This window comes from Passer domesticus, chromosome 15 (assembly GCF_036417665.1).
Source record: "Passer domesticus isolate bPasDom1 chromosome 15, bPasDom1.hap1, whole genome shotgun sequence".
Lineage (NCBI taxonomy): Eukaryota > Metazoa > Chordata > Aves > Passeriformes > Passeridae > Passer > Passer domesticus.
In genome coordinates this window covers 14,608,196-14,624,986 of record NC_087488.1, presented here as the reverse complement: position 1 = coordinate 14,624,986, position 16,791 = coordinate 14,608,196, and the positions used below count along the sequence as shown (strand labels likewise).

Sequence of the window (16,791 nt, the reverse complement as noted above, 5' to 3'; positions counted from 1 at the left end):
GGACTTTTGGAGAGATTTTTACCCTGGTCCTGTCATCATTCAGGCTGGAATAGCTGCTCTCAGTGCTTCCAGCAGTCAGAATTCCAATCTCAGCTGTACAAACATGCACATGGAGCAGTAGTATGGATTGAAGAGGGCAGAGAGGAGCTTCTTGAGGATAACCAGTGTTAGTGTTTCTCTGTGAGGTCGCTTTTGACTTGGTTTCAGGATGGGTGATAAAAGTTCTTCTGTTTTCTTCCTTCATTTAGAAGTTAATTGCTGCCCTGCCCTGCCCTGTGTAACCTGTTTGTTACGTGGTGATTGTACAGGAATTTCTGACCTGGTTTCCTCATGGTGACATCTCGGTCAGAGCAGGTTGTTTGGGCAGAGGCTTGGCTGGGGCTGTGTGCACTGAGACTGTTTGTACTGGGAACTTTACACTGCTGAACCCTCTGGGTGCTGTAAATGACACAGGATTTCAGTGTGAGCAGGGAAATGCTGATACTGCCGTTTGGCAGAGCGTGGAAATGCGGCCACAAGAGTTGGATCTCAGAGGGAAGGTGTGAATGAGAAAAATAGCACCATTTTTTCTCCTTTTCCTCACAGACTACAGATAAGCTGATGCTGTGTGTGCATATGCAGTGCCCCAGGTCTGCTGCGTGTCAGGCATGGAGTGCCAGATTGTCTTTCTTCCCACCAGAACATTTATGCTTTAATTTGGGACACGTGGTGGGAACTGATAGCATCTTGTTTCAGAGAGAGACTTTCTGATAATCTCGCTGGTGGTATCATGTCTCTGTGTGAGACACAAACCCAGCATTATCCCAGTGCTCAGAGCTGCTCCTGAGTCAGGAGCTGTGCAAGGAGCCATTGCACCAGGCTGGGAGCTGCCAGCCCTTCTGTGATGCAATTAAACTACACCATAAACTCTTCAGTTCAGGGCAAACTCCTCCTCAGCACCTTCCCTCTTAACATCTCTTACTGCACCCTGGAATCCTTTGGTCACATTCCAGAGTTCATGTGTGAATGAACTGGTGCCTTTTAATGGGTGTAAAAGAGGGTGAGGAGCTGGTTACTCTTTCAAAGGGGATTTGCATGATTCATATGCCATTCCTCTGCTGTTCTGTGTTAGTTTCCAAAATCTGTTTAATTGTCAGCTGTATCTGGGTGCTGTTCGAGGAGGAGCCTTCCGAAGTGTCCATGAAATACTGGACAGGTTATTGAGTATTTTTAATTTCCTGCATTTAGGCTGTGTTGTGTGGGGATTCTCTTACAGCTGAGTGCAGGCAGAGCTGTTTCACTAGAAATCCAGAATTACAACCTGCTGTGTTTTGGTTCTAGAAGAGCTCTGCAGGCTTTCAATTCGTTGCAGCACAATGCAGCTCTTGAGGCAAATCCCACCCAAACCTTCTCTGCAGCCAGTGAACTCCTTTGTAGAGCTGAGAGAGCACTGCAGCAGCAAATCTGGGTCACACACCCTACAAAGGACACACAACTCCAGATGACAAGTGCTCGTGTGCTCTCTGTTGCTGAAGAAGAAACTAAAATTAGCTTCTGACTCTTACTCGAATTAAAAATTACCCAAGGGGAAAAGAACTATTTCTCAAGAAGGGAACTGTTATGTCTTAAACCCACACAGTCTCAGCTGTGTGTGCAGAAATGCAAAAATAAAAAGGTAGTAACCAAGTTTTTTGGGAGAAAGGGGATTTTGTTTTCCCTGGAGTATCTCAAAAAGGGAATATGACCAAGGTTATCAGGGACCACAGATGAGCATTCTGGTGCTAACCTCTGTACAGTGCTGCAGCAGCATCTCTTCACTCTGCTATCTTCAAAATATCACCTTTTTTTACCTATGGAGTGCTGCCATATCCACATTTTGTCAAAATAAACCTTAACTCCATGGGTTTTACAAGACCAGCGAGTGAATTGGCTGCCAGCACAACTTTGTGCAGGATCAGCATTTCCCAAAATCATATAAAAAAGTGATTATAGCAGACCAGAGAGACTGAACATTGCTAAGTTGCTGCCTGATGCCAAATACTGTCAAGAACACACAAATTTCTTAATATAGTTTAAGATTAAGGAAACAAATGATGTGCCCAGCTTAAGGAATACTCTCTATTTAAGGCACAATCTCTTAGTTTGGAGCATTTGGCTTCTAAATCCTTTGCAGCTCTGGGGATCACCTTCTCTAGCAGATCAGATGTAGTGATTTTTTTTTTTATCTCTGACTGTTAAGGGTTTTTTCCTAATGGTAAATAAATGTTTTCCTAAGCAATAAGGACTGTATGGAGGTGAAGGCAGATCACATTCTGTAGCAATAAAACTTCATGTAGACTGTAAGAACACAAAGCAAGTAAGAGAAGTGATTCTTAAAAGTAGCTTTGCACAAAGATAAATTCCTGTATCCTAGAAAACATTAAACAGCTCTGCCTGCACTGTACATGCAGTAAATTAAAAATTCTCAGTAACCTGTCTGGTATTTATTGGGCATTATGGAAGATGTGCATCTCTCAAGCATAAAGAATTTTCATTGACCAAAGTGAACTTCACCATGAGGTGGTGATGGCTGAAAAAAGATCCAGCTGGGAGATTTTCAGCCTCCATTCCCTCCCCAATGGGTACACTGCAGTGCTGCTTCTCAGAATGAGAAGTGAGGTCTGTAACAAATATTTTCCTGTTCCATAATCTTCTTTTCCATGGTTCTTTTCTGTTCAGCTCTCCCTTCTGGGGTTTTGCATTGCTGTCTGGTTTGTCTCAAACTTCTTCTTGGTGGAGCTGCTTTTTTAACCATGATTTTGGTGTAGACAAGTCACTGAAACTTGAATTACCCAGGCACAGTCTTTCTCCAAACAATATCCCATAATTATGGCCTGTGGGCATCTGTATCCTCAGTCACAGTAATGGAAATATAAATAGGAAAAAACCACTGTTGGTAAACAAAAAGAGATGTGTGAAGTCCTTGGAGCCTGGTCTTTCCAAACAGAATCTGCCCTGTCCTGGGGTACAGATTGGGGTTAGATGTAGACAGAAGAGTATTTGGAGAAGGTGGTACCTGTGGTTTTGTTTCTGCTTTGAAATGTTTAAAAGTGGGTTTACTTACCCTCTTTGTCTTCCAGCACTGGATGCCAGGGATCTGTAGAAAAACCCAGAGTAATTTAGAGAAGATCATGCTTGGCTCAAAGGTCCCCTTTTTAGATCTTCCTAGTGACAGGCTTTTATGTTCAACTTAACATCATTCCTGCATGTGGGTAGCAGATAGGATTTGAATTCTTTAAGTGAGGAGTGTGAAAAATTCCAGGGATGTTCCAGGCACTGCTAGACAGAACTATATTGATTTAGGAGGAAATCCCAAGGAGAAAATAGTTCTTGTCAACTGATTACTACAAGTTATGGTTATGCTACTCCTGCAGATGTCTATAAATTAAACTGCCAACAGTTGGCATCTGCCACTGTCACAGTGCTATAGGTCATCCTTCCCTGGGAATTGAGTGATGCCAGAGTGCCTTAACCTGCCACACAAATTGTGAGGGAAGATTTGGGAGGAAGGCAGAGCTTGGGAGGTGTGTACAGAGCCCCAGCATGGAGAGGGACATAGCATGGGACAGATATCGTGACCTGAACTGTTATGTGCTAAATGTTTTCACATGCTGGTGGGTCTTTTCGTGCTGAAATTCCTTGAATTCTGTCTCCAGGTTGCTCTTTTTCCTCCCTCAATTCATGTGGAGGTATTATCTGCTGAAACAGGGAGGAGGTCATGCTGGTTTGGGGGATATTTTCCTAGCTCATAACTTGCCAGCAATGCAGCATCTGAAGAGTTTAAATTGGAATTAGCTGACATTTTCCTACTCTCCCAGGAATTCAGGAGTCTTTGAAGAACAGCCCATCTATGTGGGCTGGAGGGATAATTGATTCTGTCTGGAAACCTCTATGCTGATCCCTAAAACCAGGATGGAAGGATTGACATTGTTTACTGTCAGCAGGGATTTGTTTTTTTCTGTCTGTTACTGAATAGTTTCAGCTTGGAGTAACTGAAGATGGATTGAGGTATAGACCTAATCAGGAAGATGTGAAAGGATTTCTTTTTCTTTACTTTACAGAAAAGGCCACAGATGGCTCTTTGCAGAGTGAAGACTGGACACTTAACATGGAGATCTGTGACATTATCAACGAGACAGAAGAAGGGTATGTGCCATTTCAGCAGAGTTGGAAAGGTCCCTGAACACAATCTTCCTCTGGTTGTACTCAGCATGTGAGGAGGTGCAGTGAGGCTGGGGACAGATGCTCGTGGTTTGAATGCAGTTTGCAGATCAGTTGCTTGGTTTTCCTGCTCCTTAGACCTCCCCTGCTCTTAGAAAATTCTGTATGATGCAGCACCTGTAGGATTCAGGATGAGAGGAGATGGCCTCAAGTTGTGCCAGGAGAGCAACTTATTTAGATGATGTATTAGGAAAAAATTCTTCACTGAAAGTCAGGCACTGGGTCAGGCTGCCCAGGGAAGTGGTGGAACCACCATTCCTGGAAGCATTCAAAAACACATGGATGTGTTTTGTTTTATACTACATTTTGGGATGTAGTGTAGTGGTGGGCTTAGTGCTGAGTTAATGGTTGCACTCAATGATCCAAGAAGGCCTTTCCACCCAAATGATTCTGTGATATTTTCTGTGGTCAGTCTCTGCTTGGGAGGGCTGGCATGAAAAACTTTTTGGAGAGGGTGCCACCTTTGTTTTTCAGCAGGTGTATCTCTTTGCAGTGCCTTTAATTTCAGCTATCTGTGTAGACAGCTTTTTTGACACACCTCCAGCACCAGAAAGCTTTGCTGCTTGCAGTCTGCAGGAGAACTGATCACTGCTCTTATTCCCTGGGCTTGTCAGAGTGGCTGTCAGTCTTCCTGCCTAGTCAACAGCCTGGATTTTTGGAGACTTGGGGCATTCCTCCAGTCTTGATTTCTGTGGTACCTTGTCTCCTCACATATTTCTCCATGACCCCGGTTCGGTTGTAGTCAGATATCTGAAGTTAACCCACATGCTTATGTCCAACTGGAAATGGCAAAGGATTCATTTTCCCACAGTTTATGGGATGTGAAAGGCCTGTCTGAGCTGTCTGTTGAAATGGTGTATTTCTCCTTCAGGCCCAAGGATGCCATTCGAGCGCTGAAGAAGAGGCTGAATGGAAACAAAAATTACAGAGAGGTCATGCTGGCGCTGACGGTGAGTGGGGGCAGGCTGGAATGCTTCAAAGGGCAGAACCCTTTTGTCATTTTCCTCTTCCTGGCACTCTCTTGAATGTACACACTATTTCCTTTAACAGCCACTGCTCTGCCCTTTTCTTCTCTCCAATTGCCTCCTCACTTCCTTGGGGAGAGCTGCTGGAAGCTTTGCATAGCAGTTTTCCAACTCAATTGATTTCTGCTTCTTTTCGTGGCTCTTATTCATCCCAAGTACTGACTGAGGAGAGTTAAAGTGGCTAAAATGGGTCTGTTACTCTTTGAGGTTTTCCTTTCTACTCTCATTTCCCTGTGTCCAACCATTCCTCCACTCCAAGGCAACAGCTGTGGACGTATCTGCAAGTGAGGATGATGAACTTGCCATATTTTCAGCTTCATAAGTAGCTGATGCACAATTTCCCTTGTGAATGAATCTCTGTAGGAGACAACGTATTAATTTATGCTGATCTAATTTCACTCAATAAAGTGTAAATTATATTCTGTGCATTTAGACAGCACTGCTTAGGTGCAGGATAATTTAGCAGTGACCTTTCCTGCTGATGGCTTTAGCTGGAGGTTTCCTGGGTAGTGCAGCCTCCTGTGTGGGGTGCTGGGCTGGCTCTGGCAGTAGCTAGATCGAGTTATCCTGCTGTGGGGAGGTGATCTGCATGATTCTTTCACAGAGCTCTTGTTGCATCTCCCTGACGAGGCGTAGCCGTACTTTTTGTCTTCTTGCCATTTCCCATCCTGGATTGTCATTTTGACAGATTACCAAAGTCCAAACCATGAGATTATCCATTGTGCAGGAAAGAGCAAAATCCATCAGGAATGAGCCCGTGTCATCATGGCTGATGAAAGTAGCTGAAGGAGGAGAGTAATTACAGATTCCTCGGTTCAGAGTCGCAGTGGTTATTAGGCATGGCTGTAAGGAGAAGTGACGCGTTGGATTTATCTCCATGCTAATCATGTTCTTCAGAGAGAAATCAACAGCTGTTCTTCCATGGCAGTTGAATGGCAAGTGGAAGGTGCCTCCAGCTAGGTTGCAGGGGGAAAATGTGTCAAAGTATAACCTGTCAGAGCATTCACAGGGGAGTGTTTTGAATGAGTGAAGATCATTCACCTGAATTCCCAACTCTAAAACATGGCTTATAGCTCGGAGCAACTGGGTCCAGCTGTGTTCCAGGCACATAGAAAATGGTGGAGTGGCACAGCACGATAATATCTCACTGTGACAGGATGTCCTCTGTCTTACCTGCTCCTGATGGGCTGCTGTGTGCTTGGCTGTTCAGCTGCGCTGGCTGGAAAGTTCTGCTTTGAAGACGAAGAAACTTTCTATTTCTTTACCTTGGAAGCAGGAAAGGTGGATCACAAAAATGCCCAATATGTTAACAGTGGGTGAGGCACAGCTGAATGTGTGTGTAGAGAAGTTTTTTGGCAAAACTGGGGAAGAAAAGAAGTAATAAGAGTATAACTGTGATCTCCCCTCTGTCTTCTCACCCTCCCATCAAAAAATCTAAAATAAATTAAAAATCAGGTGCTGTGTGTGTGATCAAGCTTTGCTCCAACAATGAATGCTGGGTTTTCTTTGTGTGTGTAGGTGTTGGAGACCTGTGTGAAGAACTGTGGCCATCGCTTCCACGTCTTGGTGGCAAACCGTGACTTCATCGATGGCGTTCTGGTGAAAATCATCTCACCCAAGAACAACCCCCCCACTATAGTACAGGATAAAGTCCTAGCACTGATTCAGGTACACAGCTTGTCTCTGCTTCCATATGTTGCTGCCTGAAATAAGGACTGTCTGCTTCGATGCTACGCATCACTAAACATGCTGTCATCGTTAAAAATGTGGCAAGTTTTTTATATATAAACTCAAACAATATATCCAGATTGGTGGGGAAAAGCAGACATGTACACACATAGATATTTTATCCAGGGAGAGCTGTCTGGTTAGAGAGGTACCGTGCTAAAACAGGAGGATTTAATAAAAGGCAAATGGATGCTTTTGCAATTTAACAGTCATATCTAGAAGCTGGAGACTTGCCTGGGTGATGAGCTTGTCATCTGAGGCCAGGAGATTTCAGAGGATTGTGCTTTTGGTGTCAGCTGCAGAACACTTGCCTTTCTGTGTGTTTCCCTGACTGGAAAATGGAGTTCTTTCCCTCCATTTGAAAGCATTCTGCATTCCTTTCAAAGATGGTTATAGAAGAGTAAATGACCATACAGGAATTAAAATGGTTTTGGTGTCTTTTCTGTGGTTATTGTGCAGTAAAAGCACACTGTCAGATCCTTGCCTGCAGTGGGAACTGCAGACATGGGCCTGTCTGCCACTTCTCCTTCTGTGCAGCACAACAATAAACAGCCATGTTAATTCCACAAACCATTAGCCACACATGAGGAAACATTGGTGCCTGCCTGGAGGAAATCTGACAATTATAGGAAGCTTTATCACTAAGCTTCCACAGGCTACTGCATACACCAGAGACTAAAAGACAGTGCGTATTTAAAATGATATAAACCTGCTGCAGTGTTCCTTGTGGGGAGGTATTTACAAATGCACAGCATCATTTGCCAGACACACTTCTGATTTTTATGGCAAAGCATGCACTTGGATTTCTGCTGCTTTATTTCTTGTTTGGATACAGGGATAGGGCATCCTTAGAGCGTGACAATGTAAATAAGTGATTTTCAAACAGGAAATAGGTAGGGTGGGCATTGAGTTGAGGTCTGTGGGGTCCCTTTATTTCTGGTATATGATTTTATGGATTTTTAAAAAAATAGCACAAAATTAATGAATTTATTGAAAGCAATTCTTCTGCATCTGACTGAGCCCTCAGGTTTCTGCCTCCCTTTATGGGAGACTGGATGCATGCAGTGACCAGGAGATAAGGTTAAAAACTGTCCCATAAAGACAAACTGGGTGTGTTTCCATGTTGTTTTAGGGAATGTTGGTTTTGCTGGGCTCTGGGTTTAAATGGATTCCCAGTTGTGAATGCAGCTAAGATGGGAGGGTTTGTAACATAATCACAAAGCCACAGTCATTGCCTCAGTGTATTAAACAGAGCTTTATCTGAGGAGACTCAGTGCAGTAGAGCTAAAAGCCTCACTCTGGGTACTAAATGCCTTTTGATATAAAAAGCCTGAAAATTATGAAGGTTGCCTGTGGGTGGGTTCTGTGCGTGTCTCTTTAGCTGGAGGTGGTAGGGGACTTTGTTTTCCAGATTGCCTGACAAGTTTGGAAGAGTGATGGCAGTCACTCATCCCAGGTGCCCTATGGACACACACCCCCAAAATACCCCATGACAGCTTCACTCAGCTGGGGCTGTGCTCTGCAGTGCTCCCTGGGGTTGGAGTAACCCTGTCCCAGAGGGCTGATCTCAGCTTTGCCCCACCAGCATTGTATTTATCCCTTTCTATATCCAGGGGTTTTTTTAATTGGGGAATTAATAAGAACAGAAATGAGAGGATTAATAGCCCAGACTTGGAAGCATGGAAGAGAACTGTACAAACAGCACACATCTTCAGGCACACAGCTCTGAAATTCATGGGCCTTTCCATAACAAGGGTAGATAAAGCTGCCATCCAGTTTCTTATCTGGAGACTTGTTTTGAGATGTTGAGCATCTTGTGTCTCACTTTCCCAACCTATTTCCCAGTGTACATGAATTAGCATATGTTACACAGTGCTTATCCTTCCTTCTTCACCTTGCTGGGAGGCCTTGGAAATATTCCTTGTCACTGTGCCCCTGGTAAGAGCTGGCCTGTCACCCTGTGTCCAAACACTGGGATGGTCCCAAATTTAGGGGCTGGATTTACAATGGTATTGAAGTGACCTGTTTGGGCACACTGAGGATCCAAGTGGGATTTATCCTGAAGTATTTGAAGCTCTGAATTCAATATCCCCTTTGTCCTACACGTGTTTGGACAATGGGCAGGTCTCCTAAGCTCTAGTGTAGCTCCTTATCCATAAAGCAGAGCTAATATTGCAGCTGCCTGGTTGGGTTGTAAGCTGTCTAGGACAGGGATTGTCTTACAGTGTGTGTGGACAGCACTTAGAACAATAGTGCCTGTCCTGCTTGTGACCTCTGAGACACACTAAGGTAGATAATGCTCCCAGCTCAGGTGAAGAAGAATACAAATGGAAGTGTCTCCTTTCTCCAGGGAAGAGAATTGCAGAAGAGAGAATATTTTGAAAAGGTGAAGTGCAGATAAAATGAGATAATTTTACAAAATCCACAGGAAGCCAGTGAAAGAGGGGATGCATTAGTACATCCTCCTGGACAAGCAAGCTTCACTCAAAACTGGGGACAGAATTCAGCATATTTTTGCCTCTAAGTTTCCTTTGAGTGATGATTATTAAATAGAACATCCCTTGCCTAACACTTTTCCCTTTTGCTTGCAAATAGAGTTGGAGTGGTGAACACCATTATGTAGAAGCGTCATTCAGATGGCTTCTGATGTAAATTGGAAAGGCAGTGAAATGGCAAAGGTGGAGTTACTTGTGCAGTCAAAACCTCCATCAGAATTGGGGATGTTTTGGAAGGTCAGTTCCAAGGAAACAATCCTGTGTGCTGTCAGAGCTGTTTTCTCTGGTTCAAGCAGGACTGTCTGGACTTGCACTGCATCAGAAGAGTTGATGCAGTTAATTTACTCTTAACAAAGCTGAGAAGCAAACCCAGGATTGTCTGCTTGCACCTGATAATGGATTGTCTCCTGGGCACAGATGGTAGGAAATGCTCTTTCTTAGAACTGAACAGGACAGGAATGCAAGTTAAAAATTAATATTATTTCTTATCTTACTTTGCTATCTTGGATTTCTGTCCTCTCAAATATAAAAAGTGGTTCAAAGAGCTTTTAAAGTAAAAATAGCCAAAGAACTAGTGTAAAAGTGATGACTAAATGAATTAAATTCCGAGCCCACGTGCGTCTCGCAGCAGTTCTGGATCCAGCACACTGATACCCTGCTCCACACACGTGGGGGTTTGTGGAATGCTTCATTTTTTAATTGAGTCATAATATTTCATTTTTTTCTTCCTCTACCTTTTTCATATTTGGTTCATTTCCAACACAAGTGAAAGGGGCTGAGGCTTTTAGCATACTGTGCTCCCAGCAGCTTCGTGAGTGCAGGAGGCTGGCTAGCCAAGAGAAGCACTTAGTACTCCCACTGAAGGAAAAGCTCAAATGTGAATTGAAGTCTTTTTAGACACCAGAGAATTCATGCAGGAGAGATATTATGAATGTTCTGGCTGTGGGAATTTCTCTCTTTTAAACTCATCCTTTGTGCCACACTGGGGTGTCTTGAGTGTTGGATATGCTCTGTCAGATCCCAGGCATCATTAGTTCTGCTGCTCAGGGGACTGTCTCTTTCACAGGACAAGAACCTCAGAAAGGACCTTTTTTAATTTAAGTCTGGTCCAAATAAAACACTGAAGACAACTTAATGGCTGTGTTTTTCCTTTGGCAACAAATGTGGATGTTTCACAAAGTGAATGGAGATTGTTTAAGATGATTGTACAGCTTTGTGAATTTAGGTTAGATCTGTTGAATCTTTCACACAGACCTTTTCTGGTGGGTCATTTGCTGTACAATATGCCAGAAAAGATTAGCATCAATCACTGCTGAGGAGAGGAGATGGGAAGAGACTTTCATGTATGTTCACAGATTTTGATGATCAGGAGCTACTCACAGCCACTCTGCACTGGGTTCCTCTGTTTTATATCTGAATAAAATGTATGGGTGCCTCTCTTAATATTTGCAGGATCTTTTAGACCAGATCACATAATTCCAGCTTTCCTTTGAAGCTGAAATCTATGGAAGCTTTTACAGTCAGTATCCGAGGTCAGGGTGGGGCTGGAGCTTCATTTGGAAGGTTTATGGATAATCTCTTGTGTTTTCCAGGCCTGGGCTGATGCCTTCCGAAGTAGCCCCGATTTAACTGGAGTAGTGCATATTTATGAAGAACTCAAGAGGAAAGGCATCGAGTTCCCCATGGCAGATCTTGATGCTCTGTCTCCAATACACACACCACAGAGGGTAAGCTGCAGCCTTGCAATTTCAGGGGTGTTTTCCCAGGATGTCTAAATAGGTGGATAATTACTCGTTTTTCCCTCCCATTTCTCTGAATTTGGCTCATTTTCTCACTCCTGGAAGGACATTTTAATAGTGAAAGGGCATGTAAGAGAGGCATAATACAGACTGATAAGCTATCTCCTCCCTTGAGTTAATCATCAATCTGAGAAGCTGTAAATTGTTATATTTAATCTTGTACCATAAAGCCACCAAACAAATGCAACTAATTTGTTCAAAGAGAGCCCAGGATTTATGATTAAGATTTACTTCTTTTGCTCAAAAGTGTGGCTGTTTCTGTTGGTGATAACCCTCAGCCAAGGTCTGCCTGTCTGTTAGGGGTGTACAGAGTCTGAATCTCTCTGATCCTGCAGTAATGTGAGAACTTTACACCTCTGGAAAGTTAGGTCTGGAAAGTCGACAGAACTGCTGCTTGGAAGTAACTTAATGATCACAGGTGCTCTGATTATTCACTCTGAAAACTGAAGTTAATGAATCTTTGAAGCGGCAAATGCAAGTGATCAAGGACTGAGAGATTACAATTCTTGTGTCAAGGTTAATTAAATTCAGTATCTACGTATTGCATCATTTTTTGGAAGCCTGCAACTTAATTCCTAGTTTGAAAATAATTTATAATTGTTTCTCTTTGGCTCTTGTTTTTATTTTGCTTCTCACTTTTCTTGTAAAACCAAATGGACTTAAATGTTTGTGGGTTGGGTCAAAAGAGATGGGCATGGATGATTTTTGGAGCTGTCAGTCTTTTCTAGTAGCTGCACTGACCTTTCCCACAAGGTGCAATTATGTTCTATATTTGAGCCTGTTTGGCCTGAGGTTGCTGACAAAGCAAGTGCTGTCCCAGCTCAGCTTTTGAACTCCTGTCTTTCTGATGTGGCAGAGTGTTCCTGAAGTTGATCCTGCAGCAAATATGCACAATTCCCAGTCTCAGCAAAGGATGAGCAGCAGTTCTTACTCCTCGACCTCTCCAACAGCCTATTCTGCTCCTCAGGCCCCAGCCTTGAATGTCACTGGTCCCATCACTGCTAATTCTGAACAGGTATTGGCATGTTGATTCTTTCGAGTGAGACTCTTTCAGCAAATCAAATTAGAAATTAATTTGCAGAGGAACTTTCATTTTAACTCTTTGGTCTCCTAGGTCTGGCTCTACTTAGTAATCTTTCTTCCTGTTATGCTGTAAAATCTGGGCTTTGGACATGTCTCTGTGGCCTGGTAATGACAGCACAATCTGCTGGTCCAGCCCTCTCAGCAGTATTTTAGCAGTTATTCCCATTATCCCCTCTCCTTTCAAGGCACAGAATGCAAATGCCCTAATACAGGATTTTCTTTTCTCAATGCAAAATGATAACTTCAGAGCCAAAGATTCTACTTAAAATATGTACATCTTTCCCCACACTGGGATGAGGCACCACAGCCAAGGTCTGGCTTTAGGTGCTGTTTGCAATTGCTTCCCTTCCATACAGACACAGCACATCTGGGTTTGTGATGATAATTCTTCTCTTTTTCTCTTCTTTTTCTCCTGGGTAAACTTTTTATCTCTTTTGGTTTTTTCCTGCTAGAATGTCTGGACCCTGAGATATCAAGTCAGACAGAACCAGAGATATCTTAAAGTCAGTTCTTGAAAATGAACTGCTTCAACTAAAAGATTATGCAGTGTTTTTCTGTCTTGTTACCCCAATTTAGATTGCCCGGCTGCGCAGTGAGCTGGATATTGTTCGTGGGAATACAAAAGTGATGTCTGAAATGCTGACAGAAATGGTACCTGGACAAGAGGATTCCTCAGACCTTGAGTTGCTCCAGGTAAGTTTCCTAGAAAATATGATTCTGACCCTTTCTGTGCTTGTGTTTTTCTGGGGAGTGTGTTTTGTTGTAGCTCACTTCACAGCCCATGCTTGGATTCATAATGGATCTGGGCTGTGCCTGACCCTGGCAAGTGCCATCACTTGATTTTCTTCATTTGTTAAAGCTTTCAGTGATAAGGGTTTCCTGACTTCCCTTGAAACTTGTTCTAGTGCTTTCCTCTTTGTGTAGCTAGAAATTTTTCCCAGTGTTGAATATCAGGTCTCCTTTACCAGAAAGCAGCTTAGAATTGCCACAGGTTCTGTAAGCCCTGAGCATTCCTGCATCTTTTACACTCCTCATCACCACGTGTCAAAACATTCCCAGTCACCATGTAGGAAAAAGCACTCCATATGTCCATCTGGACAAAAGAATGCTAAGGGTCTATGGATCCTCTGCCACTTGAAATCTTATCTATGAACTAATTGTCTTTCCAGAAGGTGTTTTTTCCTCAAGGTGTGGTGTCTTAAGGAGGTTTCAGGTGAAGTTTTGTGGTGTCCAGAGGGCTAGACCATATAATCAGGAGGGATTTCCTTGCTGGAAAATCTCAGTCCAGTGCAGCACTGTGCATCTCAAGAGGGAAAACAGTATAAACTGAGCTCATGCCTCAGGCTTGACACCTGTTTCCCAAGGCTAGTGGTCATGGGGTTGCCTTTTGGCTGAGGAAAGTCACAGAGTCCCACAGATGAGGAGCATTGTGATCTGACATTCCAGCTGCTGCCCTTAATGTGGGATTTGCTTTTCCACAGCTTCAGAAATAGCCTTCTGTTTTGATCCTCCAGCAGGGAGGATGGGCTCCCACAGCAATCCAGTCGGAGGAAGGCAGGGAATTGCTCTGTGATACATCAGAGTTTGAAATCCATCCAAAAACTGGTCTCTCCCATGTAGTGGCATTGTGTGTTTGTCTCAGAGCCATCATGGCAGCTGATGAGAGGCTCTGCAATAAAGAGCCTTTCAGTCACTGCCCATTTGGGTCGAACTGCTCAAAACAAAAGCAGCTTCCAGGAAACCATGACAGGCCGAAATCGAACAGTTTGCTTACACTGAGAAACAACCACCAGCATCTTGACAGCGTAACCTTAGAGCACAGCTTTAAGGTGAAAGAACTTGATCATAAAATGGAGTGACAGCAAGGATTCTTTACTCCAGCTGGTTCCCTTCTGTGACTGATGCAGCCTAAATCTGAATCACAGGGCTGGGGAGAACCCGTTTTTGATCACAAAGGATGGTTAGCCTTTTGAGAGCTGTGAGTTGGGTGCTGCATGCAAGGACTCCTTGCTTTGAGGTTTATATAGCCCTCCTCCTTAAATAATTCCTGACATTTTCTCCAACAATCAAATGTAAACAGCCTGTGAGAGAGCCAGCTCTGAGCAGAATAGATAGGTACTGTCAGCCCTCTCGGAAAGGCAGCAAACAAACCTCTGAAATGTCACAATCTGCTTTGAAAGTGATGGGATCAAAACTGACATTGGAGAACACATTCCTCAAGCTGTTAAGGCAGCTGGATTGCACTAGGTGAAATTTATCCAGAGCTTAGGATGTCAGACCATGTAAGGAAAACAAACACATTTTTGCTTTCATCCTGAAGGTTGTGTACCAACAAGTCATGCTTGTTTAGTGCTGAATTTTTGCTGTGAAGTGGAGCTGGGAGGAGTGGAAGATGACAGAGGGACATGCTTTAGCTGGAATGTGTCAGTGCTTATTGAAGTAAAACCATTGGCCTGATCAGAGGCACCCTGCCATACGTCATGTTTCTTCTTGCAGTTCTCCTCAGCAGACCAGTTTGACCTTTGGTCTTGAGGCCTTTCAGGACTACAGAATTCTGCTAGGCATTTGGTGATGGAAGAGATGTCCTGGAAGCATGAGAACTCCTGGTCTAGGCAAACTGAAATCTAGATTTCTTGATGAGAGGCTTTTAAAATAAATGCCCTCCCTCTGCATTCCTTAAAATGTTCTTCTGAAACTCGCCATTGCCTTTGTGCAGTCTCTTGTCTGTGCACTTGCTCAGTGGAAGGGAACATTTCTGTGTGTCTCAGTGCTGGAGGGTGTGTGGAACTCACCTTTTCATGCTCCTGCTCCTTGGTTTGTCTTTACCCTCATGTTCTCTGAAGCTGTAAGTTCTCATCCTAGCACACACTTACTATTTGTGGTAATCCTGATGAACCTTTTTTCCCCCACATGTTCCACCTTACACATCATTTAGTTTTTAAGGATGGTACTGCCAGAAAGAGCAGATTGAATTTTCCTTGAAAGCTCTCTTCTGGGAAGGTGTTGTATTAACATGTTTTATTCTTAAAACAGATGACAAAAATACAGATATTTATTTTCTGAAGTGCTCAGAGTTAAATAAGAATCAGGAAGTTGAATTGTGAATAAGCTCTCAAGGTTTTATGCCATCATCTCTTGAAGGGCGTTTGATTAGATGTGCTTTTGGGTGACATTTAATCATGCAAAGATAAACTTGTCTTAGTGTTTCTCAGCTGGGGGATATGTTTGGCTGTGAACAGAGCTCAACTAAATCTACTTATTGCTTGTTGCTTATCAGACTGTGTGTGCACAATGCATTCCTCCTAGGAACTGAACCGAACCTGCAGAGCCATGCAGCAGAGAATTGTGGAGCTTATCTCACGGGTGTCCAATGAAGAAGTCACAGAGGAGCTGCTGCACGTGAATGATGATTTAAATAACGTCTTCCTCCGATATGAAAGGTGGGGCATCTCTCCCAGCAACCATTTACATTCATTCAGGGTTTCCACATTAGAATAAAATAGGTCACTTGGTGAAATTGGGCCTTCTGGGCCAAGGGTCTAACATGACACAGAGAACCAAACCACAGGAACCATTTACACTGTGATTTTATTGCCTTTTATGGTAACATTCCTGTTTCAGTTGATTCTTTTAATACTGTGATTTTTTTTTGTACTATGCATTGAATTTTTGTAGGGCATATCCATAAAATGCAAGGCAACCTTGTGAAAACACTCGAGTCTGCGAGTCCCTGTTGTGCAGGGCTGTACAGGTGAAGGGACTTGGGACCAAAAATAGCACAGCCACAGTCACTAGTTCCCCTGCTAGCCAGGCTCTACAGGCTCTTTGTGATGCTTCCTGGCTTAAGGAGGCTCCCATGAGCTCTCTCTGCCCTCTGGTCTCTGAGCTCTCCAGTCCCAGTGCTGGTGCAAGGGGAGCTGCCTGAGGTGGGCGGGAGCACCGTGCATGCAAAGGGTTTGTTTTTAAGTAACACTTAAAATCTTGAAAAACAAAAAAAAGCCTGTCTTGTGCAGAGCTAGTGTTTTGAAGAGCTGGTCTGCAGGAATCATCCCCAGGGACAGGACTTGGGGCACAGGACTTTGGACATGTCAGACAAAGGCGCTGTCAGGCACATCTGCTGCAGGAGGTGACACGTGATGCCACAGTCTTGGGAAAGTTTAATCTTCCCCTTAATGACAGGCCTGGGGAGCGAGGCACCAAAGAGTACCCTTTGTTCCTTGCTCTTAGCACAGGGCTTTGTTTCTCAAGCCTTTAAAAATAAATTAGACTCTAGATCTGTGAATTTGTGCTGTCACGGCAAAGGCTGCAAAGACGACTCGGTGCCCTCGATTTTGCCTTTGATTTCGTCGTTCAGAGGAGATGGGGCAAACTTTGAAACAAACGCTGGCTTTTTGTGTGAAATGGTGTGTGTTTCATGCACAA

At 43.6% G+C, this 16,791-nt stretch overlaps 1 protein-coding gene across 3 annotated transcripts in view; it reads left to right on the top strand.

The window, feature by feature from the left end:
• Positions 1–16,791, top strand: part of TOM1L2 (target of myb1 like 2 membrane trafficking protein) — a 56,319-nt gene that overhangs the window by 14,630 nt on the left and 24,898 nt on the right. For all 3 annotated transcript variants that reach the window (XM_064390833.1, XM_064390832.1, XM_064390831.1), the window contains exons 2-8: positions 4,080–4,164; positions 5,111–5,189; positions 6,783–6,932; positions 11,080–11,214; positions 12,143–12,301; positions 12,946–13,062; positions 15,676–15,809. In XM_064390833.1, coding sequence (XP_064246903.1) covers positions 4,080–4,164; positions 5,111–5,189; positions 6,783–6,932; positions 11,080–11,214; positions 12,143–12,301; positions 12,946–13,062; positions 15,676–15,809 — 859 coding nt within the window. The remainder of the gene's footprint in view (positions 1–4,079; positions 4,165–5,110; positions 5,190–6,782; positions 6,933–11,079; positions 11,215–12,142; positions 12,302–12,945; positions 13,063–15,675; positions 15,810–16,791) is intronic.